General features: G+C 41.1%; 1 protein-coding gene across 1 annotated transcript in view; it reads right to left on the reverse strand.

The window, feature by feature from the left end:
* The window catches only part of SYNE1 (spectrin repeat containing nuclear envelope protein 1), a 408,382-nt gene that overhangs the window by 144,806 nt on the left and 237,404 nt on the right, over positions 1–26,172 (reverse strand). Inside the window, exons 95-100 of the mRNA XM_052645623.1 lie at positions 20,207–20,413; positions 18,511–18,684; positions 14,440–14,631; positions 7,310–7,444; positions 6,237–6,346; positions 303–459 (exon numbers count right to left, since the gene is read on the reverse strand). Coding sequence (XP_052501583.1) covers positions 303–459; positions 6,237–6,346; positions 7,310–7,444; positions 14,440–14,631; positions 18,511–18,684; positions 20,207–20,413 — 975 coding nt within the window. The remainder of the gene's footprint in view (positions 1–302; positions 460–6,236; positions 6,347–7,309; positions 7,445–14,439; positions 14,632–18,510; positions 18,685–20,206; positions 20,414–26,172) is intronic.

Here is a 26,172-nt window from a genome sequence, read left to right on the forward strand (position 1 = left end):
AGCTGTGGGCAACAAAAGCAGGGGCGGGGCATTTATATTTAATGGTTTTTGCTAATGAGTCATCAGATATTAATCTTCTCTGAGAACAGTATCTAGCAGTCACATAAATTTCTACATATAAATATATAATTATAAAGGGATATGTGAAACAGGCTTGTTAAGAGTGTAGGATGAGTCATTTGTTTCCTGTCTTATTTTGGAATTGATAATGAAATATGGATTGCTGCAGTTATATTCATTCCCATAGCATAAGCTGCAAATCTTCTCTGTTAGTTAATATGGAAAAGGAAAATGTTCAATACCACTTGCTCTTGTTCCTGCTCCAGTACATTCTGAAGTAGTTTCTGCTTGGTGCTAAATTCTTGATGTAGGCTTTCCCATTTCATTCTCATCTGGTCTTCAGCAGGTGATTTCTCCCCTTCCATCCCCAACTCCTGGGATAACACATCAGGTTTTTCGCTATTAGAAGAATAAATAATCTAAGTTTACAATGTGCATAAAAAGGCAGTAAGTTCTAGGTAATTTATTACGTGCACTAGATCTGGCCTCTACAATTGGAACCAGATTATCTCAGACATTGGCTTACACTTTAAAAATATAAATTAAAATAGTAAAACAAGTATATTCTTACTGATCTTAAAATTGAACCATGAGGACAATAAATTAAAAAAAAAACCTGAAAATAGCTCAGCATTAAAGATAAAAGTAATTGTAACTTTTAGAATCAGAAAGCATATGATCAGAGTAGTAGCCTTTGACAAACAGCCCACAAATTAAAAAACCCTAACCATATTGCCTAGTCTATTGAGAGTTTTTATCCTGAGTCTAAAGAAAATACTACAGACCAGGTCTCAGGACATGGAACAGCAGTACAGAAGGCGGAAGGAAGGCACAGCAGTATCATCCTTAAAGAGGCAGCAATGTGAGCTCTGAGATGACTGTGGCTTTGGAGGTGAGACAGATCAGGGTTACAGAACGTTAGATCTGTGACTGAGCAATTTGCTTCATTTCTCAGAGCCCCAGCTGTCTCATCTTCAAAATGAAGGTCGTACTTTCCATGCAGAATTATGAGAATTAAATTTAGAGGAGAGGAATAATGCCTCTGACCCTATCTGATAAAAAAAACAGCCACTAAATCAGTGGGGCCTAGTGCTGATGGTTGGAGAAGGCAATGGCCACCCACTCCAGTACTACTGCCTGGAAAATCCCATGGATGGAGGAGCCTGGAGGGCTGCAGTCCGTGAGCTCACGAAGAGTCGGACACAACTGAGCGACTTCACTTTCACTTTTCACTTTCATGCATTGGAGAAGGAAATGGGAACCCACTCCAGCGTTCTTGCCTGGAGAATCCCAGGGACGGGAGAGCCTGGTGGGCTGCCGTCTATGGGGTCGCACAGAGTTGGACACGACTGAAGTGACTTAGCAGCAGCAGCAGCAACGCTGATGGTAAGGGCAATGATAAGAACCTGGGAGACTCTAGTTTCAGTAGGTCCTAGTTTGTATTCAGGGGTTTTGAAGTCCTAACCAGAATCATGTCATCCAAAAGCCATATTATGCTAGAGAGTAATTGTTATTTTGATGGAAACTTTTGATCAAGTGAAGGAAAAAAAAAAAAAAACTTTATTGGCAGAATATTACACACTACACCAGATCCAACTCATTTCAGATAAAGTATTGAATACAATGGTTTCTTCAAGTAAGTTTGTTGAAGAAAGCCTTAAAAAATGATCTATAAGGCTATGAGGCAAGAGTTCTACTTCTAGCATATATCTTAGAGAATCTTTCTCACCTACACACTTACAGACATGTGAGAAAGTTAAGTTTAGCAGTACTAGTAAGGACCTCCCTAGCAGCCCAGTGGTTAAGCCTCTGTGCTTCCACTACAGGGGGTGAAGGCTTCATCCCTGAGGGGAACTAAGGTCCAACATGTCACAGGAAATGATCAAAGATTAAAATTTAAAAATGCTAGGAAAAGCAAAAAAAAAAAAAAAAAAAAGAGCCAATAGTGTAAAGGCCCATCAAGAATAAAACAGGTGAGTTGTTATTATCACAAGATAAAATACTCTGAAGCAGTTAAAATGAAAAAACTAGATCTATAGGTATCGGCATGTATTGATCTAGAAAAGGAATACTGAGTCAAAAAATAAGAATTAAAGATTTTAAAATTAAAAAAAAAAAAATAAAAATAAAAATAAAAATAAAAAAAAAAAAAACAAAACAAAACAAAAAAAACAAAACAAAAAAAAGAACCCATTGGTGACGACACTGACAAAAAAAAAAAATAAAAAATAAAAATAAAAAAACAAAAAAACAAAAAAAAAAACAAAAAAACAAAACAAAACAAAAAAAAGAACCCATTGGTGACGACACTGACAAAAAAAAAAAAAAAAAAAAAAATAAAACGGATACTTCTGATTTTGTTGGTTATATCAGTCTCTGGATTTTCTGCTTTTTAAAAATCTTTTAAGATAAAAAACACTTTAAAATTCTTCTGAAATTAGGGCTTCCCTGGTGGCTCAGTGGTAAAGAATCCACCTGCCAATGCAGGAGACGGGGGTTCAATCCCTGGTCTGGGAAGATCCCCCATCCCATGCACTAACTAAGCCCATGGGCCACGTAAGCCCATGAACTCACTATAGCCCATGGGCCAACTAAGCCGATGAGCCACAACCACAGAAATTAGAGAGCAGCCCCTGCTCACTGCAACTAGAGGAAAGCCCGGGCAGCAGCAGAGACCCATCACGGCCAAAAATAAATAATTAAATAAAAATCAGTTTCAGAAATTCTTCTGAAATTACATTTCTTTATTGTGTTCTTTTGAGATGGTGGACTATCGTAACACTTCTAATTCATTCATGTTTATATAACAATTTAGTATATGAAACCAGAGGATATTTAATATCTATATAGTCTTATATTTAATCACTGACACATAAAATGCCACCAGCAGATCAGTTTTAAATTAGAATACAGCTTTTATTTTCCCGAAAATATTCTTCCTTCCCTTTGATACTTATATTGATTAATTTCCAGTTGAATTCCTTAGTAATCTTGGAAGGACCCCTTCAATTCTCCAGTACATCACAAAGTACTTCTTCTTGATTCAGTGAATCTGAAACCATGAAGCAAGTCATGCTGCTCCCAAAGGGATTTTTACATAAACCAATTCACAGTTGATAGTCTTAAAAAATCAGCTAATATGCTGAAGTCTGAATATATACTTTTTTCCCACAAACATTATTCTGTTTTTTTTTTAAAATATATACATGTTTTTCTTTTAGCTTCTGGATATTATTCAATTTCTGTTTGTTTGTTTGCTTGGTATATTACCCAAGGCTTGAAAGGCATGACTGAACTGTAATCAACTAGATTTAAAGATTTTTCTAAAGAATTTGCATAAAAATTAAAGAAGTTAGTCTTTAGACTAAATCTTACACAGAAAGCCAGTACTGAACCACTGATTTCTCTTTAAAATAGTCTTAGATTTGATGGGGAGGGAGGTGGGAGGGGGGTTCATGTTTGGGAACACATGTAAGAATTAAAGATTTTAAAATTAAAAAAAATAAAAAAAATAAAATAGTCTTAGATTTGAAAGAGCAATTTATAGTTGTTTGTGTTTCATCTGGGCCCTTTCCAAAGCTAAAGGCCAAGGAAAGAAAAAAAAAAAAAATGGCAAGAAAGCTGTAGAAGGTTCTTACAGCTGTTTTTCATGATTCTACGTATGATGAGGAAGCAACGTGTGGACTGGTTCTTTGCAAATATAGAGTTTGGCAAAAATATTCAGAAAACCATGAGGGGTGAGTAAACACCTTAGAAGAACCAGAAACAGAAAATGCAAAGTGGCAGCAAGTCTCGACTTAGTCACCATGGAAGAAACAGAGTTCCTCATTTTAGATTTATACAGATACATGTCAGCATTTCTAAGCATGACCATAACAGAAGAATTAAAAAATTCTATTATATTTTAACACAATTTTTACAGTATTAGGGTTATCTTTATGGAGTTCCTGATTATAGATGTTATAATCTTATTCATCTCTATTCATTTAAATTGATTCTCTATTAGCTGTTATCAATATTTTTTATTCCTTTTTTCCCCCTTGAATATCTTCCTATTTCCTAGATGTATAGACACATAGAGTCAAACACTTTTGTCGTATGTCAGCAACATTATGTCATTAATTAAATTAAAAAAAAAAAAAAAGAAAAGGAAAGAAAACTCTCCAAACCTGACCTTACTAAAGTTACTTTTGATTATCTACATCTAGTCTGGGTCTTACCCATACATATACTATATACTCAATTTTACATCACATGTTTTACTTGATATCACAAACTATTATTGATATTGTTACATAATTTTTGTTCAGATTATATAGGCAAAAATATTTTCTTAGGCTTTTTTTTTTTTTTTACTAATAGGTATTTCTATCTTTTTATATGGTATCATAAATAGTATTTCCAAAACCCTCTTTATAATATGCATTTCCTCCAAACAAATGCTCAGAACTGAGAGCACTGGTGTCCACGGGATTAAAGCTATTTGAGACATGATGGTTGTCAAAGGATTTTACTACTGAATTTCAACCTTTAATATTGCATGAACACAGAGATTTTGCTGAAACTTTTTTTAATGTTTTAGATTTTAAAGATAGTTCTCCTATGCATCTTTTCAATTGACATTCACAGTGTTCACAACCTTTCTGTGATGATGGCAGTCAATTATTAGTTTCATTCTACTGGTAAGCAAATGAAGTCTCGGGGTTGAGTTCCTTTTCCAGACTGACACATGCAGAACCAGAATAAAACCCAGACCTGCCTCACAACACAGGGACCCTTGCACTCTGCTTCAGTTTCTTTACCTTCCTACCTTTTAAACCTTCAACTTGAAAATTCTCCCCTTTCTTTAAATTTTCTTTCAACACTTTACTTTCCTACGGGTAAGACTTTCAGTCTCACTCTAAACCAGGACTCAAAGCTCAATGACTTTATATATAGAAATTTAGAAACAGATCATCAAGAAAAGTTCCCTGGTGGTCCAGTGAAAAGGACTCCAGGCTTTCACTGAAATAGTCCCAAGTTCAATCCCTGGTTGGGAAGCTAAGATCCCACAAGCCTCATGGTGCCATCAAATTAAAAACAAAAAAAAGTCAAGATACTTACAAGACACATACATTTATTTTTCAGAATGATATTAGAGGAAAATAGATAAGCTCTTGTAAGGGAAATATTTTGCAGTTAGGTAAAATCATTCAGTCATAAACATCATGAATCTAATTTTATAATGCATTTATTATTTGACTTTCAAGACTGTAGTATTAAATAAGCATCATCCCTGGTCAGATACGCTAAGCACACTAGAGAGAGGAAAAGGAAGTCAGCCATTATAATTACTAGCTATGCTGCTCAACTAAACGTTCCAAATACAAGATTTACAAGTAAAAATGAAATGATTCAATTTTTGTAAAAGATGTTCAAAATAAAATTTTAAGGAAGATGTTTACTTTTATTATTGGTTTGTCCACAGGGCATGTGAGATCTTAGTTCCCTGACCAGGGACCGAACCCAGGCCCTTGGGAGTGAGAGCTGGAGTCCTAACCATTGGGCAATTTTTCAAATGTCAGGACAACAGCAATAAGAAGAGAACAGTAGACTGTCATCCGAGAAATGTAAAGCGAAACCACAGTGAGGCATCACCTCTCACCCGTCGGAAGAGCTGTCATCAAGAAGACCATATGTAGCAAATGTTGGTGCGGATGTGGAGAAAAGAGACTCATGGACACTGCTGGTGGGAATGTAAGTCAGTGTAGCCACTATGGAAAACAATATGGAGGTTTCTCAAAAAGCTAAAAACAGAACTGCAGTAGATTCAACAATTCCACTCCTGGGTATATATTTGGAGAAAATAAATTCTAATGCAAAAATATACATGTACCCTAATGTTCAGATAAAGCAACCTAAGTGTCCATCAACAGATGACTAGTTAAAGAAGATGTGATATGTGTACACACACACACACACACACACACGGAACACTACTCAGCCATAAAAAAGAATGAAAAATGCTTCTATTTGCAGCAATACAGACAGACTTGGAGAGTATAGTTATGCTTAGTGAAATAAGTCAGACAGAGAAAGACAAATACTGTATGATATCACTTAAATGTGGAATCTAAAAAATAAAACAAACTGGTGAATTAAAAACCAAAAAATCCCAAAGAATGAAAAAAACATACCCAACACCACCAGAGGTCTCTGGAGCTGAGTGTTGCGTTAGAATTTCCTCTCCAAGGCTGGCTACTGACTGGAGGAGGCTCTTCTGCTCTGCCAATTCCTGTTCCAACTCCTGCTCAAGGAAAAGGAAAAATAAAAACATCTTTGTTACTTTATGATTATTGTCTCCAAATACAGTTGTATGTCTAGAAAATCCTCAGAGAACTTTCATACAATAGCATGTTTTTAAGTTAGCACATTATATAAAAAGTGTGGCTTAGGTAACTGTTCAGAGGTGCCTCCAAGTCCTCTGTAGCTTTCTTTGGCTTTGATAAAATAATGTCTAAATAATCTTGAGTTGGGGGGGAGGTTAAAAAAAAAAAAGAAAAGAAAATTTTGCTTGGCAATGGCGCCCCCAAGTGGTCCAAAATGTACTTTCACTTTTCAAAATCGATACTGCCTTGTTCAAGCTGAGATACAGAGAGCAACAGCTCTCTTCAATTTCCCACTTGCTTGATAAACTGGATCACCACTGGACTGTTTTATTTTTTCACTATTGGTGAAAAAGTCTCTACTCTTTGAGAAATATTTTAATATGCCGTATCCATAAAGTGAAGGTACTAATGAGATGTCATTCTTTGAGTAATCAAAAGATGTCATTCTTTGAGTAATCAAAGCTCATTTGCTTCATAGGCAGTAGTTTGCAATCTTGTTTTGTGATGGCATCTACTTGAGAGTTGAAAGCAAATTTCATTTAAAAAAAAAATGCAACTTAGATATTTACCAATTCTTAGAGGCCTTCCTGGGGCTTTTATTATATATAATAGACTCAAATTGGGGCAAGCTAGAAATAGAGGGGAGATTATAATTGAGCTACACTATTTTAAAACTAAGCTTTTCTTAGAGAACCGACTTTAAAATGACCAGTTTTCCCAGTGGTCACAAGTAAATGGAAATAGCCAGGTTCTGCTTCTGTCCAAAATGAAGATACAGGGGCACTCTGTCTTCAGCACAGAAGGAACTTGTCCTTCTAAAACATTTCTCTCAAGGCGCATGCTTGGCTGATCTGCAGGCGAAAGAGGCAGGAAGTGCGTACTTTTTGCTGCTGGAGGCTGCTCTGTCGCTGGTGGGTCCATGTGCTCCGAGCTTGAGCCAGCCATTCCTGAACCCCGGGGCTCTGAGTGGCAGCCAGGTCAGCATCGCTCTCCTCCTTCTCCTGGGCTGTCCCCTGCTTTTAATGAGGGAGAAATCAAGAGTCATACTACCCACAGGAAGACCTTAACCAAAACAGAGGGATGGCTCCTTTAGTGTGGTCTGAATAATAAAACCAAAGTGACTCCATTTGGATGTGAAACCACATTAAAAAAAAAAAAATGGTAACGCAAAACCCATGGAACTTATTATGGCATTTGCAGGAAGGAGAACAATAGATGATTATACTCAGAAATATTAAGGGAGGGGGGGAACTGCCATGTTGAGGCTAGGCTTTTTAGCTGACTGATGTGGTCAGCAGACATTATTCTGGAATTTATTCCACAAGAATATAACTCTAGGTCTTATTCCCTTTCCTATCCCCACCAGGACTAGACTCCACTGCCATCTGTTGCCACTCTGGCTTCGACAGAGTGTGGCTACAGGAGAAAGCCAAAGTAACTACCTATTACCTGGGCAGGGGTTTATTATTCCTGCTAGACTATTCCGATGGAATTTAACAGGCCCTAAAACACTGCACGGGCTTCCCTGGTGGCTCAGCAGTAAAGAATCTGCCTGCCAATGCAAGAGACGTAGGAGATGTGGGATCAATCCCTAGGTCAGGCAGATCCCCTAGAAAAGGAGATGGCAACCCACTCCAGTATTCTTGCCTGGACAATCTCATGGACAGAGGAATCTGGTGGGCTATGGTCCATAAGTTGCAAAAGAGTCGGACAGGACTAAACAACAAACAAAATATTTTGTATTAGAATGGAATTAGTTCTGAGTGAGCACCTTTCTACTAACATGTATTTATATGCCAAAGGTTAAATTACACCATGTTGGTAAGACGCATTCACTAAGTGCTTATCAGCACCCACTGTGTGTCAGGCACTGTTTGGGGCACTGGTGGGAACTGGAGGGGATTTATTTGGCTCAGAAGACAGACAAAGGCACTGCTGGAATGACAGCCAATAAATGGACAAGATAAACTGGTATGGTGATAAGACTTACAAAGAATGTGAAACTAGAGAATGGGCTGGAAAGTGAAGGGGGAGGGTTTCTTAGGCTGGGTAGCAAGGCATCTTCAGAGGTGACAGCTGTGTTGTGTGTTGCCAAAGACGGGGGCTTCCCTGGTGGCTCAGATGGTAAAGAATCTGCTTGCAATGCAGGAAACCCGGGTTTGATTCTTGTGTTGAGAAATCCCCTTGAGGAGGCCATGGCAACCCACTCCAGTACTCTTCCCTGGAGAATCCCATGGACAGAGGAGTCTGGCGGGCTACAGTCCACAGGGGTCGCAAACAGTCAGACACGACTGAGCAATTAACCCTGATACTGACTGACTGAAAGATGGGGTAGGGGCCTCCGGGCCTATGGAACCACTGGAGCAAAGGCCAGAGGGGAAAGAAACTTGGTGTCTCAGAGACAGCAGAGGGGGGGCAAGTATGATTGGAGCATGGGGAGGGGCCGGGGGCAGGCACATAGGAAGAGAATGTTCTTGGGGGTGCTTTCATGGAGGAGTCATCCTACTGAATCGCAGCCCCCCTGGCCTCTGTTCTCTGCCAAAAAAAAAAAAAAATCTGACCTCAGCATGGGGTCCAGCCACAACAGCTCACCGCACCTGACTGCCCATAGGACCCTTCCTTTCTTTTTCTTTCCAGAATTTTACACTAACTCTTACAGAGAAATAGATGGGGTCTGTTTCCCTCTGTCTTACTTATTAGAATCTCATGGTTAAACTGTTTGAGATCATTTGGTATCAGCACTTGAGGTGCAGTGAAGGCAACAGTGAAGCCTAGTGAAGCCCATTCATATTTATACTTTGTCCCTTCCCGGATTCAGAACCACTTCAGTTCACAGGTGCTTTCTTTCCTTGAAGATGATCCAGCTTGCCAGTAAAATAATGTGCTTCAGATAGAACAATGGTAGTGCCATTGGTCTAAAACATGCTACCTGCATTTTGCAGGATCTTCAGAATAGATGACAAGTGTTCAGTAGGTTCCCCACCCTCCCAGGAGCGCCTCTTTCGGGCAAGCAGTGATTTTCCTGAAGGTGGAGGTTTGGGGTGGTCCGGCATTCCTCCAGGACCAAAGCTCACACATTTCTGCATGAAGCAGAGTTTTCCCACTTGAGGATGCTTCATTGACCCAGAATAAGCTCTGAGATATGCTGGCTTTTCCAGGCAAGGATGAAACAAAAGTCAAAAGGGATCTGTAGAGGATGATCCCAAAGAAGTCAGTGGGACAAGCTGAAAGCTGTCCCTAGTCAGAGCCCCGGTGACAAACCAGTGGTCATAGCCACGACCTGCTGACTCTCTTTTGTGAACTCCTGCCACTTCCTGTCTGCCTTGCCCTTCAGTAAAGGTTCGCTTTCATAGCCCAGCCTGGAGACTCCCGTGAAAACTTCTCAGGGCTCCAGCTCACCCTTCTCTGCAGGTTCACTACAGCTGACTGAGAGCTCTGATTTCAAATTCCTCACACCAACGAAAGAGACCAATTGTGCTTGGGAATATAGCAATTGACATGTCAGGTCTACAGGGCGGCGTAACCACATTTACACGCAGAGACACATACTTAGATTCTCAAACAAAATCTAAGAAAGGGACTCCTATTTGACTAATTGAATCCACAGCCTTAGAAAAAAGGAAATTTAGCAGCATCAAAAGCATATGACTAGTATGTATTTTCTCTGCAGTTAGGTTTGGTTTCTCAGTTAATGAATTTTTCTCTGGTTGATTTCACTGTTTTGAAACCTAACCCTTGGACCACAGGAAGCAAAAAATGATTAAGGAACAGTTCAAATTTCCTTCTCTTTCCCCTTGAGATATGAAGGTACTGACCTAAGGAATAAAATAATGGTAATTACACTCTCTGAGGTCTGATAACAGTTTTCTGACCTATCTAGGGAATAGGAAATAAGGTGGCTTTTATTCTCCACCAGGCTCCTGCTTGGGTGGGGCTATGTAAGCTGTTTATTTTGGAAGTACTAGAAGAATAACCATTTTTGCCAGGAACATTCCTTGGAAGATTAGTGAGGGTTGGAGAATGCTAAACATTAAATAAAACACTTCTTTAGAAAGCATTTTGTTATTTATACAGGATGAACTCTCTGCTCCTTGGATGAATGATAACGTGTGAAAATGACAAACTTACAACAAATGAAGATATCATGTAATTCAAGAGGTATTATAGGCCTGTGTCATAGAGAAGGACGAATGAGATGGTTGGATGGCATCACCGACTTGATGGACATGAGTTGGAGCAAGCTCTGGGAGTTGGTGACAGACAGGGAAGCCTGGCATACTGCAGTCCATGGGGTCGCAAAGAGTTGGACTCGACTGAGCGACTGAACTGATAGAGAAGTAAACAACTTTGGGGTGGGGTCTAAAAGTCAGACACAACTGAGCGACTTCACTTTCGCTTTTCACTTTCATGCATTGGAGAAGGAAATGGCAACCCACTCCAGTATTCTTGCCTGGAGCATCCCAGGCTCCCCCCAGGACGTCCCCCCAGGACGGGGGAGCCTGGCGGGTTGCCGTCTATGGGATCGCACAGAGTCGGACACGACTGAAGCGACTTAGCAGCAGCAGCAGAGGGGATTCACTGGAGTGGATTATTCGCTGGTAGGCAGCATTCATACATGTGTGTATGTGAGCTCAGTCATTCTATCGTATCGAATCTTTGTGACCCCACGGACCGTAGCCTGCCAGGCTCATCTGCCCATGGGATTTTCCAGGCAAGGATATTGGAGTGGGTAGCCATTTCCTACTGCAGGGGATCTTCTCAACAGGGATCAAACCCACAACTCTTGCATCTCCTACATTGGCAGGTGGATTCTTTACCACTGAGCCACCAGGGAAGCCCCTTTATTTTTTTCGATATATTGGGTTTTTTTACTAAATTCTTCCATTGCTTTTAATAGTTTTCTGTTGACTAGGTTTGGTTCCAGATCATATAATCATATGATTAGCAAAGAACTGAAAATACATAGTTTAGTCCAGAAAAAAATCATTACACTGAGAAAGTAGAAGCAATCACAGTGAATGTGCATTAAGCTCTCACCCCAGTATGTGTGCCGTGTCCCCTGCCAGCATCTCTGCTCAAGTACAGTTGCTCCCCTCCCTCCCGACACTGGTTCCAAGACCATTCCCCTGCCCCTTGGATCTTATTTTCTCCCTTTTACACAAGACCTTCCCTGGTGGCTCAGATGGTAAAGCGTCTGCCTACAATGCGGGAAACTCGGGTTCAAACCCTGGGTCAGGAGGATCCTCTGGAGAAGGAAATGGCACACCACTCCAGTACTCTTGCCTGGAAAATCCCATGGAGGAAGGAGCCTGGTAGGCTAGTCTATGGGGTTGCAAAGAGTCGGACACGACTGAGCGACTTCACTTTATACACAAGAAGACTTTTGTTGCAGTCTCACTTCTTTTTCATCAATTTTTCCTCTACTGAGTTGTTTCTGTCTCCCCGTAAACATGCCATTGTTCTTCTGATCTTAAAATGGAATGAATTTCTTCTAACCTGCTTCTTATAGCTTATTCCATTCCTTTGCTCCCATGACAGTGAAACCCCTGTTTCCTGCCCTCTTCCTCTCTAACTCCTCTCTCCATTCTCACTTGCATTTCAGAGTGACTTTTGCCTTCACTATTTCACTGAAATAGTTGTAGCTGGGGTCACAGAAGACCTGTGTGTTGCCAGATCCAGTGGTCAGTTCCCAGCTCTCATCTTACCTCACTTACCCTCAAGTGTCTCCCAAACCCAAATCTTGGTCTTCTTCCCACCTCACTGGTATTTTCTTCTTATTCTTTTTTTTGTGGGTTCCTCTCCATCTTCCTAACTCTTCACACTGGAGTGCCCCAGGGCTTGCTCCTCTTTATCTCTCCTCACTCCCTTGGTGATCTCATGGGCTCTCATGCCTTTGAAGACCATCTTGGGACTTCCCTTTAGTCCAGGGGTTAAGACCCGGAGCTCCTAATGCAGGGGTACAAGTTCGATCCCTGGTGGGGGAACTAAGACACGACTTATGGCACGAACAACAAAGAACCTCTAAAGGCTGACAGTTCAGTCTAGATCTGTCTGCTGAATCCCAACAGCTGATTGACATTGGATAGGCATCTCAAAACTAGCCTGTCCAAAATGAAACCAGTGGCCTAATTACTTCTCCTTCCCCAAGTTCTGTTCCTCAAGTTTTCATTTTCCTAATTATCCACAACCTGATAAGTTCTCATCCCCTCTAACCTCCTAACTGGCCTCTCAGCTTCCACCCTGGTCCCCTAGAGAAGTTATATCTGATCTTGTCACTCCTCTGTCCCCAAACACTCCAGTGGTTTCTCATTTTCCCCAGAGTAAAAGCCAAAGTTCACACGATGCCTATAAGGTCCTTTGCAGCCTGGGCCCTTGTCACCTGTTTGACCTCCCTCACCTTGTTCACGCCACGCCAGTTGCTGGGCTCCTTGAAGAACCAGGTAGGAGCCTGCCTGGGAGCCCCTGCCCTTGCTTCCCCCTCTCCGAGCCTGGAGTTCTCTTCCTCCATGTCTGCATGGCTGACTCCTTCAAACGTGAGCTGGGGAGGCTTCACTAGTCACCCTGTTTAAAACTGCACATCCACCCAGTCCCAACTTTCTGTATTTATCTGCCTTATACTATTTCCCCTCAGCTCTTATCATCTTCTAACTTAGCATATAATAACACACTTTAATTATATATTACTATCTGTGTCCCCCAAACATAATCTCTTGAAGATGGACTATATAGAAATATACATATACAGATAGATTTTGCCCTTGCTCCTTCACTCTATCATATAGAATAGTGGTTGGCACATAGTAGCTTCGCAATAAACATTTGCTTAATATTTGTGTAAGATAATAATTCTAATATGTAGAGGTGAAAAAACAAACAAAATCAAAATATTAGACAATACTAGTATGCAAGGTGCATGGGGAGAAACCTGAGTGAATGTGTTATGAGTTTCTTATGTTGATCTGGAACAAGAATAAAATAAAAACTTAGAATTTATTAGGTACGCATGGTAAAAAGTAGAGAGAAGAAACAAAGGAAAGCATTCAACCACCTAGAAGCAAAAGTTAAAATGGAGAAAGAGGAATAGAAAGAGCAGGAAAAAATAGAAAAAAAAAAGTAAGTAATCACAAAGAATTTAAATAGATTAAACCTGCTCTTTAAAAGTCAGAGGTTTTCTTAGATGTGCTTAAAACCAACAAAATATACCTAAATGTTCTTTATATGAAACAAAATCTATAAGGACTCAGAAAGGGTTAAATCAATGGAAAAGTGAAAGATATACCAGGCAAATATTATCCAAAAAAAAGCTCCAGTCGTCTAAAACAAAAATCACTATAGGGAAACATGAAGGACACTGCACGACAGTAAAAATGTTCAATTCTCCTGGAATACATGACAAGTCTAAACTTGTGGGCACTAAATAAAACAGTCTATCTGAAAAGTAGAACATAGGAGATATAAAGGAGAAATATAACACTGCCACAGGGTATCTTAATCTATGATTTTATCTATGTTTAATCTATATTTAAACATTTTCTTTTAAATGATACAGCTGCTAGCTTGTGGTAATTATTTTCATTTTCTTTTCTTTTCCTATGCTGTAATTTCCAGGTGTCCGGATTCAAACAACTTTTACAAAGCCTATTTGGAAACCTAAGCCAGGGACTTCCCTGGTGGTCCAGTGGCTAAGACTCGGAGCTCCCGATTCAGGGGGCCTGGGTTCGTTCCTGGTCAGGGAACTAGATCCCACATGCCACAACTCAAGACGCTACACATCCCAACGAAGACTGAAGATCCTGAGTGCTATAGTTAAGACCCAGAGCGGCCAATGAATCAATACTAAAAACAAACAAACAAAAAACTACGCCAGAATGTGTGTGAAGCAGGTACATACATAAGTATGTGCTGTTCCCCAGCCATCCCCTTCATGTATCCCGTGCTCAGAGGGCAGGCCAGTCTGGTGCAAAGATGGCCTCCCTGTAGCGCCATGCTCAGGGCGTGGCTGGAGCCTCACCTGGATGTGGAGCTGCCTGTCCTGCAGCGCCCTCTGCAGTTCCAGGAGGCTCCCCTTGAGGGTTCTCAGCTTCACTGCCAGCTGCTCGGCCTCATCCTTTGTGTGAGCCTTGCCCTCCAGCAGCAGGTTTTCATTGTGGACCGAGAGCTCTGATAAGGCCACCACCTTCTGCTCTATTTCCACCAGCATATTCTAGAACAACAGAAATAAGGTTGAAACTGACACAGCCTGGGCGCCTCTGCAAAGACCGTGTCTCACACAGAAACCCACTGCTTCATGAAGTCTTTCATCAAAACAACATGCCTCCAGGTTTGTTTTTATTCCCCCTAGTTTTCATACAACCTTCAAGAGTCGTATATAGGTTTTAACAATTCTTTGAACCTCTTGATTTTTCTATTAAGATTAGATATTATACAAAAAAAAAAAAAATAGGGGAAGCACATTTTATGTAGCCAACAGATAAGGAGAAAAGACCAGGCCTTAGCATTATCCCATTATGACTGTTCTGTTATTTTAGTCTTAGAGGTAGCTCCCCATGGTAAAAGAATCCACCTGCCAATGCAGGAGATCCAGGTTCAGTCCTTGGCTTGGGAAGACCCCCCCTGGAGGAGGACATGGCAATCCACTCCAGTATTCTTGCCTGCAGAATCACAGAGAGCCAAGAGCCTGAGGGCTACAGTCCAGGGGGTCGCAGAGCTGGACACGACTGAGTGACTGAGCATGTATGGAATGCATGTTCACACGTTATGCTTGTGGCTAATAACAGTGAAGACACCACATGATCAGCTCTTTGTGTCAACTTAAAAAGGACTCTTTTTTTTTTTTCAAAGAAAAATGTTTTAAAGGGAGTTTTCCCAGACTAGTGCTCTTTTACTTGATTTTTATTATTTTTGTCTTTTTTCTTGGCCATGTGACCTGGCATGCGGGATCCTAGATACTCAGTCAGGGATTGAACACGTGCCCCCTCCATTGGAAGGGTGGAATCTCACCCACTGGACCACCTGGGAAGTTCCCCTGTTTTTATCTAACGCATTTTTAACTTCACATTTCTGAAAGTTTTCCTAAGAATTTCACATTCACTTTCTAGTGTTACAAGGAGTTTTTCTAAAATGGAGGCTAAATCCAGGAAAGAAGTGAAAACAGTCTCCCCACTTCCCAAGCAAGATTTAAAACAAAAACCAAAAATAGAAAAACTAAAAAAGTCAACCAAAACAAATAACAGCCATATTATTTTCTACAGAAACTGTTCTGTTTTTCTATACCTTAAGTCTGAACTCTTTGAAATGTACTTTTTAGTTTATATTCAATTATATATTAATAAGAAAAGATTGTACGAAATCAGAATCACTACCATCAGCTTCTAAGAACTAAGTGACATCCCAAAACCTAGAAATAAAAGGAAGAGTGAAACTTTTCATGAAATGGGCCTAAAAGGATCATTTCCTGAGGATTACTTTTGAGGAATTAATATTCTGTGCAGGACTGCCTTTTCCATTAGGCATGGCTGTCACAGAACTGAAGGCCCCTAACACTTCAAGGGGCCCAAGAAAATGTCTTTTGTTTCTTTTAAAACCAGAGGAAAAAATGATTATGATAATAACTAATATGTAATGATATCACCTCAGGCTTCCCAGGTGGTACAAGTGGTAAAGAACCCACCTATCAATCCAGGAGACATAAGGGATGTGGGTTCAATCCCTGGGTCGGGAAGATCTCCTGGAGGAGGGCATAGCAACTCCCCGCAGTGTTCTTGCCTGGAGAATCCCATGGACAGAAGAGGTTGGTGAGCTACAGTCCACAGGTTCGCAAAGAGTGGGACACGACTGAAGCAACTTAGCAGGCACCCACGATAATCTACCCTAGATTATATTAGCCTCTGTACCCAAAGCAGTTACAAAATACAAATATAACTTTTAGTATTTCTATAGAGGAAGAGAGGTTCGTGGAAACAAAGTACCCTGGGCCCCAAAAGTCATAACAGGACCCTAATTCCATATAATAGCCACAGCTATGATTATACTACTGGCTCAAATGCCAGATTTATTTGCATGAGGAACTATCACATATTTGTGTGATTTCATAGGCTCTGAGTTTTGAAAAAATATTGCCAAAGTACCACTTCAATACTTTGTAAGAGTCCTGAAATATATTATCTCAACTATGCATCTTATGTATAACTATAAAAATAGAGATATCAAAAAGGAAGAGGTGGCAGTAATGATGAAACATAATTTTGAAATGCTAGTACATGTGGTAATTTCAAGTGCTAGAAGGCAATGCTAAAAATACATGTCTCTTTTCAGAAAAGTAACTTTAGAAAAGATGATACAATAAATAGAAAACACTGGCACATGGCTCTCTATTCTCTACCATCAAGGCAGAAATGCTTTGAAGACACATAAATAAATTGTCCACAGACTTCCCTGGTGGTCCAGTGGCTAAGACTCTGTGCTCCTAATGCAGGGGGCCCAGGTTTGATCCTTGATCCAGGAGCTAGATCCCACGTGGTGCAACTAAGACATAGCATGGCCAAATGAATAAATAAAATAGTTTAAGTTGTACAAAGAATTAAAAAACCTAAATTATAATAATTAATAGTAAAAAATCTAAATCATAAGGGATGACCAGAATGATATACTATGTATTAAGAAAAAAGATGGCATTCATAATTTATGGCTATGCATATTTCTTTCAGTCCCACATGTATGAAGTCATGTACACTGATATTTAACATTGCAGATTAGACTGGGTTTTCTAGAGACTTGCTGGTTAAATGAAAAAGCTTTTAAAACAAACTTCACCCACCCATAGTGTAATGTCTACTATGATGATACTCTTTGAAGTCAATGACTGGTACAAGGGCCTTCAGCATCTACTCTCTATGCTTTATACATGTGCTTGAATGTTTCCATAATAAGGAGGTAAGAAAATAATATTACAGTAAAAACTTTGATGTCATTACCCCTTACATTAATTGCTAAAGACCACACGTTGAGGAAGGAAATTCTCTGCCCCAGAAGACAACCTTCCCATGTTGAGTCTGCCTGCCTATAACTACAGTTTTGCCAAGTTTTCCAAATAATATTTCTAAATTAAAACCAAAATTTCAACAGCCCACCTATTCTGTTGTTTATCCACAGTCACTGATGCTAATTCTGTGCAAAGGTACTTATATTCCTTATTAGCCACCAAAACAGATACTATAAATCTGACATGAGTTTGAGCAAGCTCCAAGAGATGGTGAAGGACCGGGAAACCTGGCATGCTGCAGTCCACGGGGTCGCGAAGAGTTGGACGTGACTGAGTGACTGAAAAACAAGTCTTTAAAAAAATGTCCTTCAGGAAGCTGAAAATTTTCTAAAGAGTAGATACTCTTGGTAAAATTTTCAAAAGACTAAGCCCACATCTGGATTTCATTTAAGCTTTTATAAGATATTGTTTTTCTCCTAAATATGTAAAGTATATGGATTGTGAAAAATCACATATCCATACCACAGTTCGTTACCATTGTACTTTTCTGTAGTTAAAAAACATGTCTTGGGGGACCTTCCCTGGTGGTCCAGCAGTTAAGAATTGGCCTTGCAATGCAGGGGATGTGGGTTCGATCCCTGGTCAAGTGTGTGTACATGCGTACTCAGTCGTGTCTGACTCTTTGCAACCCCGTGGATTGTAGCCCGCCAGGCTCCTCTGTCCATGGGATTATCCTGGCAAGAATACTGGAGTGAGTTGCCATTTTCTCCTCCAGGGGCTCTTCCCAACCTAGGGATCGACCCTGTATCTCCTGTTGCTCAGGCATTGGCAGGCAGATTCTTTACTGCTGAGCTACTTGGGAAGCCCCCTGAGATCCCTGGTCAGGGAATTAGAATCTCATGTGCTAAGGAGCAACTAAGGCCGTGTGCTATAATTACGGAGCCCACAAGTTCTGGAGCCCATGCACCACAACTAGAGAATCTGTACTCCCCAACGGAAGATTCTGCATGCTGCAACCGAGACTCAGTGCAGCCAATAACATGCATTTCTAAAAAGTCTGCCTAATGATGTTGGCATACTCCTCTGAGACCATTTTTGTACCTGGCAGTCTACTAACTGGGCCTCCATGTCCATGGGCTCCTTGGGTGACCCCAGGGCAATGTCCAGAGTGGCCTTCGTGCTCAAGAGCCAGTGGTCCAGCTGATCAGCTTCACAGCGATACCTGTGCAGGGCTTGCTCCTGTCTCTGTTCCTCCAGCTGATCGTTGAGTTTCTCCTGATGAATTAAGTAGGATGGAACACAGATCATCCTGAGGCAAAATCACCAGCATTCAATGTATAGAGCAATGGTTCCCAGCCCTGACTGCACACCAGAACCACCTGTGAAACTTCAAAAACAATCCCCAGTGTTTAGACCACGGTACAGACCAGTAAATCAGAATTTCAGGAGGTGAGCCTCAAGATTAGTATTTTTTTTAAAACTCCTACAGTGATCGTATGCCTGGAGTTATCCTTTCTTAAATAATACACCTACAGAACAAGGCAGATAATGTGGATGACAGAAACCGGTCAATGGTGTAAGACAGTAGGTAACTTGACTTCAAAGTTTAGGAAACTGTAGGGTTTAGTGGGGACTATGGCAACTGAAGAACATACTTGGTTGAGCTAAAAGGGCAGAACCATGCAGTTTCAGGCAACTGATCTCCTACAGGAAGGAGTGGCCCAGTGCTGTCGCTTTCTAGAGCAAAGGCAAAACTTCAAAAACTTTGGATAGGTCTCTGAGGATTCTTTCCTGATGGCAAATAATCCATATTTTTTTTAAAATCCAGGCCAATCACTTCATTTCACAACTCCACATGGGTTTCACAGAGTGACTGGGGACAATATCAATGAATTAAAAGGTTAATTATTAAGATACTCTAAGTATTTTACTTTAAAAGTTATTTTATCAAAAATCCATTATTTTTAATTAATTTTCATTAAATTGTTTAGAGATTAGAGTAGAAACACTGATTTAAAATTTCTCCAAAACAGGAAAATATATGGATACATGATTTGATCAGCTTTAAAACAGATAAAACTGGGAATATCCTATGTCCCTAACAATAGGACAAAGGTTAATTGAATTATGGTATAATCTGCAGCTAAATAAAATAATGTTAAGCGGATAGCAATAACTGATTTTGTGCTAGAGAAGCTGCCAGACCCTAGAGATACAAGGACACAGACACTTCATAGGATCAACAATATGAACATCATATATGTTTAAGGCGAGGAAATGTAAGAGAACAGCAACAACAAAAGGAAAATAACTTATTTTTAACACATATGGTAGTGTAACTAACATTTATCTATTAAGTATTAAAGTTAACATGAGAACCAGAACTGCAAGAATATTCTCATGAATTAACGTGCTTGAATTGGCTTCCAGTGACTAAGGATTTATTTTTCACAGCATTAGCAATGCTATTCATAAAAATGGTCTTATTTAAACATAGCAAACTATTATGCAAACCTTCTACAATTATTCCCCACAAAGCTCATGTCTACCCAGTACTGGCTCTCCGCTGCCTCAGTTCTGCAGGCCTGAAATGAGTCAGAAACGGGTGAAAAGACACATTCATGGTTCCACACTGACTCAGAGCTCTATTCACGAGGCCCTGCACTCACAATATACCAGCTTCTTTTGAGTGGGAAACCATAGACACGTCAATCACGTAAGTAGCTGGACACACTTGTCAACCCAACCCCAGGAGTTAATCTGGACATGAGGGGCACCCCCAAGGGTGGCCTGTTACCTCCAGAAGTTGCCGTTTCCCGGATGCCTTCATCTTGATGGTGGACATTCGCTCCGCCAAGACGGTGAGCGTGGACTGCAGGGCCAGCTGCTCTGCTGGCTCGGACTCTGGGGACTCGGACACCAGCTCGTCCGCGAGGGCCGACTGCAGCTCGCTGATCTCCTCTTGGAGCATGAGAATCTCATCCATCAGAGCCTGAGGGAAGGACTGTGGAATCACACTCCTGTGTGCAGTTTTTCGCACTGAGGAATCATGGCACTTAGCCAAGCTCACTTGGAAGTCATTTAACCAACAAATAGGGGGCCTTCTAACCTAAGTTTCAAAATGACATTGCCAGACTGAAAGTCAAGAAGTTTCTGACTTTAAGATCATCTGCATCAGTAACTTAAAGTTAATTAATCCGGGACAAATTAATTGATCTGGCTTTCAACAGGCTCGTCTGTAATCTGATGGGACGCGGCGGGGCGGGGGTATGTGCAATTAATTCTGAGTCCACAATTTTGTGTTGAAAATAAAATTCATCACTTTCTTCCTCAACGTGACTCCTCCCATTCCAAATTTCCCTGAGTCTGGAACAAGGCTGCATTTTAATCGCAAACTCATATCATACAGACAGGAAGAATCTGTCACCTGCTTCTATGCCGTTGCCCTCTCCTTACTTTTCTCCTCTTCCCAGGTCTAAAATTGGAAGCTTCTCAGGGCTTCTTTCTAGACCCTGTTTTCTCTCTTCACAATCTCTCCCAGGCCTTGTTCATTGCCAAGGCTTTAATTCCTTTCTCCCGCGGGACGCTTAGGTAGGAGAACAAAATCTCCTACTCCAAAAGGTCTCTGGCATGCAGATTATTTTGAGCTGAGAACAATCAAGGCCCAAAAGACTCAGGAAAAAACTTGGACCCAACTACCTAAAGAATCTATCTTGGAGACATTTGCAAAGAATAGGAGTGGGTGTGGTGAGGGAAACTCTTATGCAGTCCAGTTTGCATCCCTCTGTCTCTGAATGGCCCAGCTAACACACGCTTCCCAAGCATTTGCTTTGTGTCTCTTCGGGCAGTTCATTTCTGTGTTAGACAAGAGCCCACTTTCAGACTCTGGAAGGGGTCCCCCTTCCTGCAATACAACTGCTTTCACCTCCAAAACATCTTGTTTGTCTCCTCTGCTCCCACCTAAGTCACAACCAATTCCTTATCTGAATTGCTCTCATAGTCTACTGCGTGTAGTATCTGCTTAAACCCCTTTAAAAAGATAAATCAGATCCTCTCACTCCCTTGATTTATAATACTTTGTGGCTTCTTGCCTATGAAATAAAATCCAAACTCCTTACAGTATTCATGCATTCTCACACCTGGCTGCCCTTGGTACCAGGCTTCCTTCTTGCTCACTGCATCCCTGCCTTCAATCACTCCAGGATCCCCAGTGCTTTCTGCCTCACGGCCTTTGCACATCCTATTCTCTCAAGGTCTTGAATGCTCTTCTCCTCGCTCTCCTGAGATGGGTCTCTTCCTCCTTGGAGCCTTAGGTTAACTGCCTCATCTTCAGAGAGGCCTTTCATGACTGCTGCTGCTGCTGCTGCTAAGTTGCTTCAGTCGTGTCCGACTCTGTGCGACCCCATAGACGGCAGCCCACCAGGCTACCCCGTCCCTGGGATGCTCCAGGCAAGAACACTGGAGTGGGTTGCCATTTCCTTCTCCAATGCATGAAAGTGAAAGGTGAAAGTGAAGTCACTCAGTTGGGTCTGACTCGTCGTAACCCCATGGACTGCAGCCTACCAGGCTCTTCTCTCCATGGGATTTTCCAGGTAAGAGTACTGGAGTACTGGAGTGCCATTACCTTCATGACTACTCATTCAAAAACCAAAACAAAACAAAACTCTATTGCTGTCTTTGAATAGCATCCTATTTCCTGTTTAACAGTCATCACAATTATACACTGTATTTCTCTTTTTTTTTTTGTATTTTATGATTTGCTCTTTAGCTGGAATCTTTTTTTTTCTTCATTTTTGTGGCTGTGCCATGCAGCTTCCCCAACCAGGGATGGAACCCATGCTCTTTGGAGTGAAAGCACAGAGTCCTAACCACTGGGATGCCAGGGAAGTCCTTAGCTAGAATCTTGACAGGAGAAATTCTTATTTGGGATTTCAGTGATGCATTAGGAAAAAAAAACAAAGCCCTTCCACAGGAGGGACAATCATGACCCAAGTAAAGAATCACTGATTTTATAGTTGCCAATATTTCATAGTTTGCAGTATACCCCTACTTGCATGATTCCCATCTCTTCCGCAGGCTTTGCTGGAGGCCGAGTGCCTCCTCAGAGTGGGCTGTCAAGAGGTATTAAAACCAAAAAACAGACCCTCTTTTTTCCCTAATATCAGGATGTCATCATGTCCAATGGCCGTTAAAGTGAACTATGATACTGAAATATGTATATACATCTAGAAAAGAGGAGACAGTAAGTGTATAGTTCTGTGAATTCTCACAAACTGTATTACTCTTGTTCCTGCACCCAGACTGAGAAAGTGAACTTTCCCAGGACTCTGCAATCCCCTTGGACTTCATTCTGTTACAGACTTCCTCCTTTCCAGAGATTACCATGGGGCGGACCTGCAAAGCCATAGATGTTTCTGTCTGGTTTTGAACTCTCCAGAAATAGAGTCTCTCCTGATGTATTGTTCTGTGTCTGGCCTCTCTTACTCCCTCCACGACTGTGACTATGCAGGCAGAAAGAGCTGACCCTTTTCAGGGTTGCGTTGTATTCCACTGTCTCCTAGCCTTTCTAGCGGTATCTCATCACAGCTTTAATTTCCGTTTCCCTGATGACTTTCCTGATGGCTCAGATGGTGAAGAATCTTCCTGCAATGCGGGAGGCCCAGGTTTGATCCTTGGGTTGGGAAGATCCCCTGAAGAAGGGAATGGCAGCCCGCTCCAGTATTCTTGCCTGAAGAATTCTGTGGACAGAGGAGCCTGGAAGGCTACTGTCCATGGGGTCACAAAGAGTCGGGCATGTATCGTGAGGGGTTTCTGGCTTCTAATTCTGTTCCACTGACTCATGTGGTGTTTTTGTTAATATAACACTCTCATAATTATTATAGCTTTATGTCTCACTATCATTCTTCAGTTTTATTCATCTTCTTCAAGGCTGTCTTGGTGATTCTTAACTCTTTTCCTTTTCAATATATTTTCATACATTCGCAATATATTTTAGAATTATCTTATCAATCTCTACCAAAGAACTTGCTAGGATATTTTCATAGGATTGTAATAAATTTACAGACTATTATTGCTTGTTATACATTCAAAATGCTTTTCATCCAGTAAGTTATTTTCTCTTATTTTATAATCATTTTTGGTACTTGATTGCCAAAAATATAAAATTCATATCATTTGGTCTGTTTCAAGGGCTTCTCCATAACTAGACTGACCTATTGTCCTTTTTTTTGCACTGATTCTCTGTACAAGATGAGCCCCCTTTGCTAATGCACACCACGTCCACGCTCACTATCTCATTCTATGCCTTTCCTCGCATGTTTAATAGTGCCTCTACCCACTCCTGTTACTATTCCAAACTTCCAAAATCCTTGTTTTCCCAACAGATCTGTTAGAGTCTCCTTTCATTTACCTCCCACCACTGTAACACAGTCATGTCATTGGGTTACGTACAACGTGCTGGTAATTCACTTCACCCCCTAAATCATATGTTAATGAAAAAGTCTATTTCAGCTGTGAACACAGTAGGCGCTCTGCCTATCTAGTTGAATTAATTCCAATTCATTACGGACAAAACAGGTATCTGAATCATAAAGCAACCAGAAAAAAAAAAAGACAAAAGCTTCCTCATTCATTTAATCTCAGTGGATTTGACCAATAAAGTACAGAGTGAAGTGAACGACTTCCGTTTCAAACTCGCAGTGTTGTAAAGCAGCTATCTGAATGTCCTAAAGTAAGGGATAAAGGAATTGGAATCCTAGAACTGCTAATTTCCATACTGTTGGAGTCAAGCCTCTCTGTCCATGCTTCAGTTTACTCTCAGGGGAGAGTGGATATTTTGGGAAAGGTTGTTAAGTTTTAACTTCAAGACCCACTAGCCAAACTTACCGGGAGATGGGATTTCCTTTTGCAGTGATGTAAATGTTTTAAAACCAGATAGAGGGGGGTGATTGTATGACACTGTAAAAGAACTAAAAGTCACTGAACTGTACACTTTAAAATGTGATGTGAACTTCACTTCAATAAAAAACAAAAAAATCCAGCAGTTGAACATGTCTTTGATCTGTAACTCGTTCCAGCTGGTGGCCAGCTGCTTCCTTCCCTACAGCACCTCACTCAAAACTAAGGAGAGGAGATGAAATGTTCCTCTTTGTGTTTCTAACTTGTGTTTACAAGGAGGGCATGTGTATGATCAGTCTGGGTTAAAGTACTATGGGCTTTTCTAAACTGACTCTGGGGAGAACACGGAGTGCATGTCTGGTTCAACAAGAAAGGTGAACACGAATTTCATTGTGACTTTCATAACTGTCTACACCAGCTCAGTCCATCTCAAACTTAGAGCAGTTACATATATTAAACAGAACCAAAATAACCTCAGAGCTCTGCCTCCAAACCACCCTGGATTCGGGAGGCAAAGATAACATACACCCACAAAGGATTAGCTGCCCATGATAATGAAGGTCCCATAACACATGGAATAGCCACAAGTCAGCTCATGAACTGCACTGATGGCTCCAAATTAAACCTGTTGTTCAATTTCAAGAGGGTAACAGGAAAGGCACAAGACTCCACCCAAATTCAGTAGATTTAGACAGGTGTTTAGAGGAAAAGCATAGGAATTAGAATAGCTCTTTAAATTACTCTTTACATTAGAATAGCTCTTTAAATTAGAATAGCTCTTTACAGTACTTCCAAGAGCATGTTGGGGAAAAGAAAAAAATTGAAATATTTTTATTAACTTTTGGAAAGTACAAAAATCATATTGGCCCCTCTTACCCACATTCCACTGGACTTTATTTAAAAAGAGTAATTCTTGAAGTGCACTCAACAGTCCCACAGATCTGTCTCTTGCTTCAACAGTGCTTGGATGGAACAGATCCAGGGATGCCCCTTGCCCCAGCCTCTGACGACCCTCCAACCTTTTTTCCAGTCGCAACCTTTGGCATCAGCCACGCAGCTGTCCACTATCACCGGGACCAGCCACCATTTGTTGAGCTTAACTCCTTATTAACGATCAACCATGAGCTCTCAGTGTGTCAGAATTATGCCACTGAGGTGGAGGCCGCCGTTCACTGCCTGGTTAACATGCATCTGCGGGTCTTCTACACCCCCCTCTCTCTGGACTGCTATTTCGACCGTGACAATGTGGCTCTGGAGGGTATGGGCCACCTTCTCCTGCGAATTGGCCAAGGAGAAGGGTGAGGGTGCAAAGCATCTCTTGAAAACACAAAATCAGTACGGCAGCCACCACCTCTTTCTGGATGTGCAGAAGCTGTCTCAAGATGAGTGGGGGTAAAACCCAGGATGCTAGGGAAGTGGCCTTTCTCACAGAGAAGAACCTGAGTCAGGCTCTTTGGGATCTGCATGGCCTGGGTTCTGCCCACGCAGACCCCCACATCTGTGACTTGCTGGGGAACCACTTTCTAGATGAGGTGGTGAAAATCATCAAGAAGATGGGTGACCAACCGGCCCACCTCCGCAGGCTGGCTGGTCCCCAGGCTGGGTTGGGCAAATATGTCTTTGAAAGGCTCACCCTCAAGCACAACTAGGAACTTCTGGAGACCAGTGGCCATTGAGAAGTCCCCCTAACGTCAGAGCTGCCTGAAACCCCTCTCTGCAGCCACTAGGCAGCTTTTTAACACTCTGGAGCCCTCTCTCAAGGCATGGACCAAAGGGAAACAATAAAGTGTTTTTGCAGCATCAAAAAAAAAAACTAGAGTAATTCTATCATATCTTAGGATTTTTTTAAGTATCATTCCAGAAGCC

The sequence above is a fragment of the Budorcas taxicolor genome, chromosome 9 (genome assembly GCF_023091745.1).
Source record: "Budorcas taxicolor isolate Tak-1 chromosome 9, Takin1.1, whole genome shotgun sequence".
In the NCBI taxonomy this organism is placed as follows: domain Eukaryota; kingdom Metazoa; phylum Chordata; class Mammalia; order Artiodactyla; family Bovidae; genus Budorcas; species Budorcas taxicolor.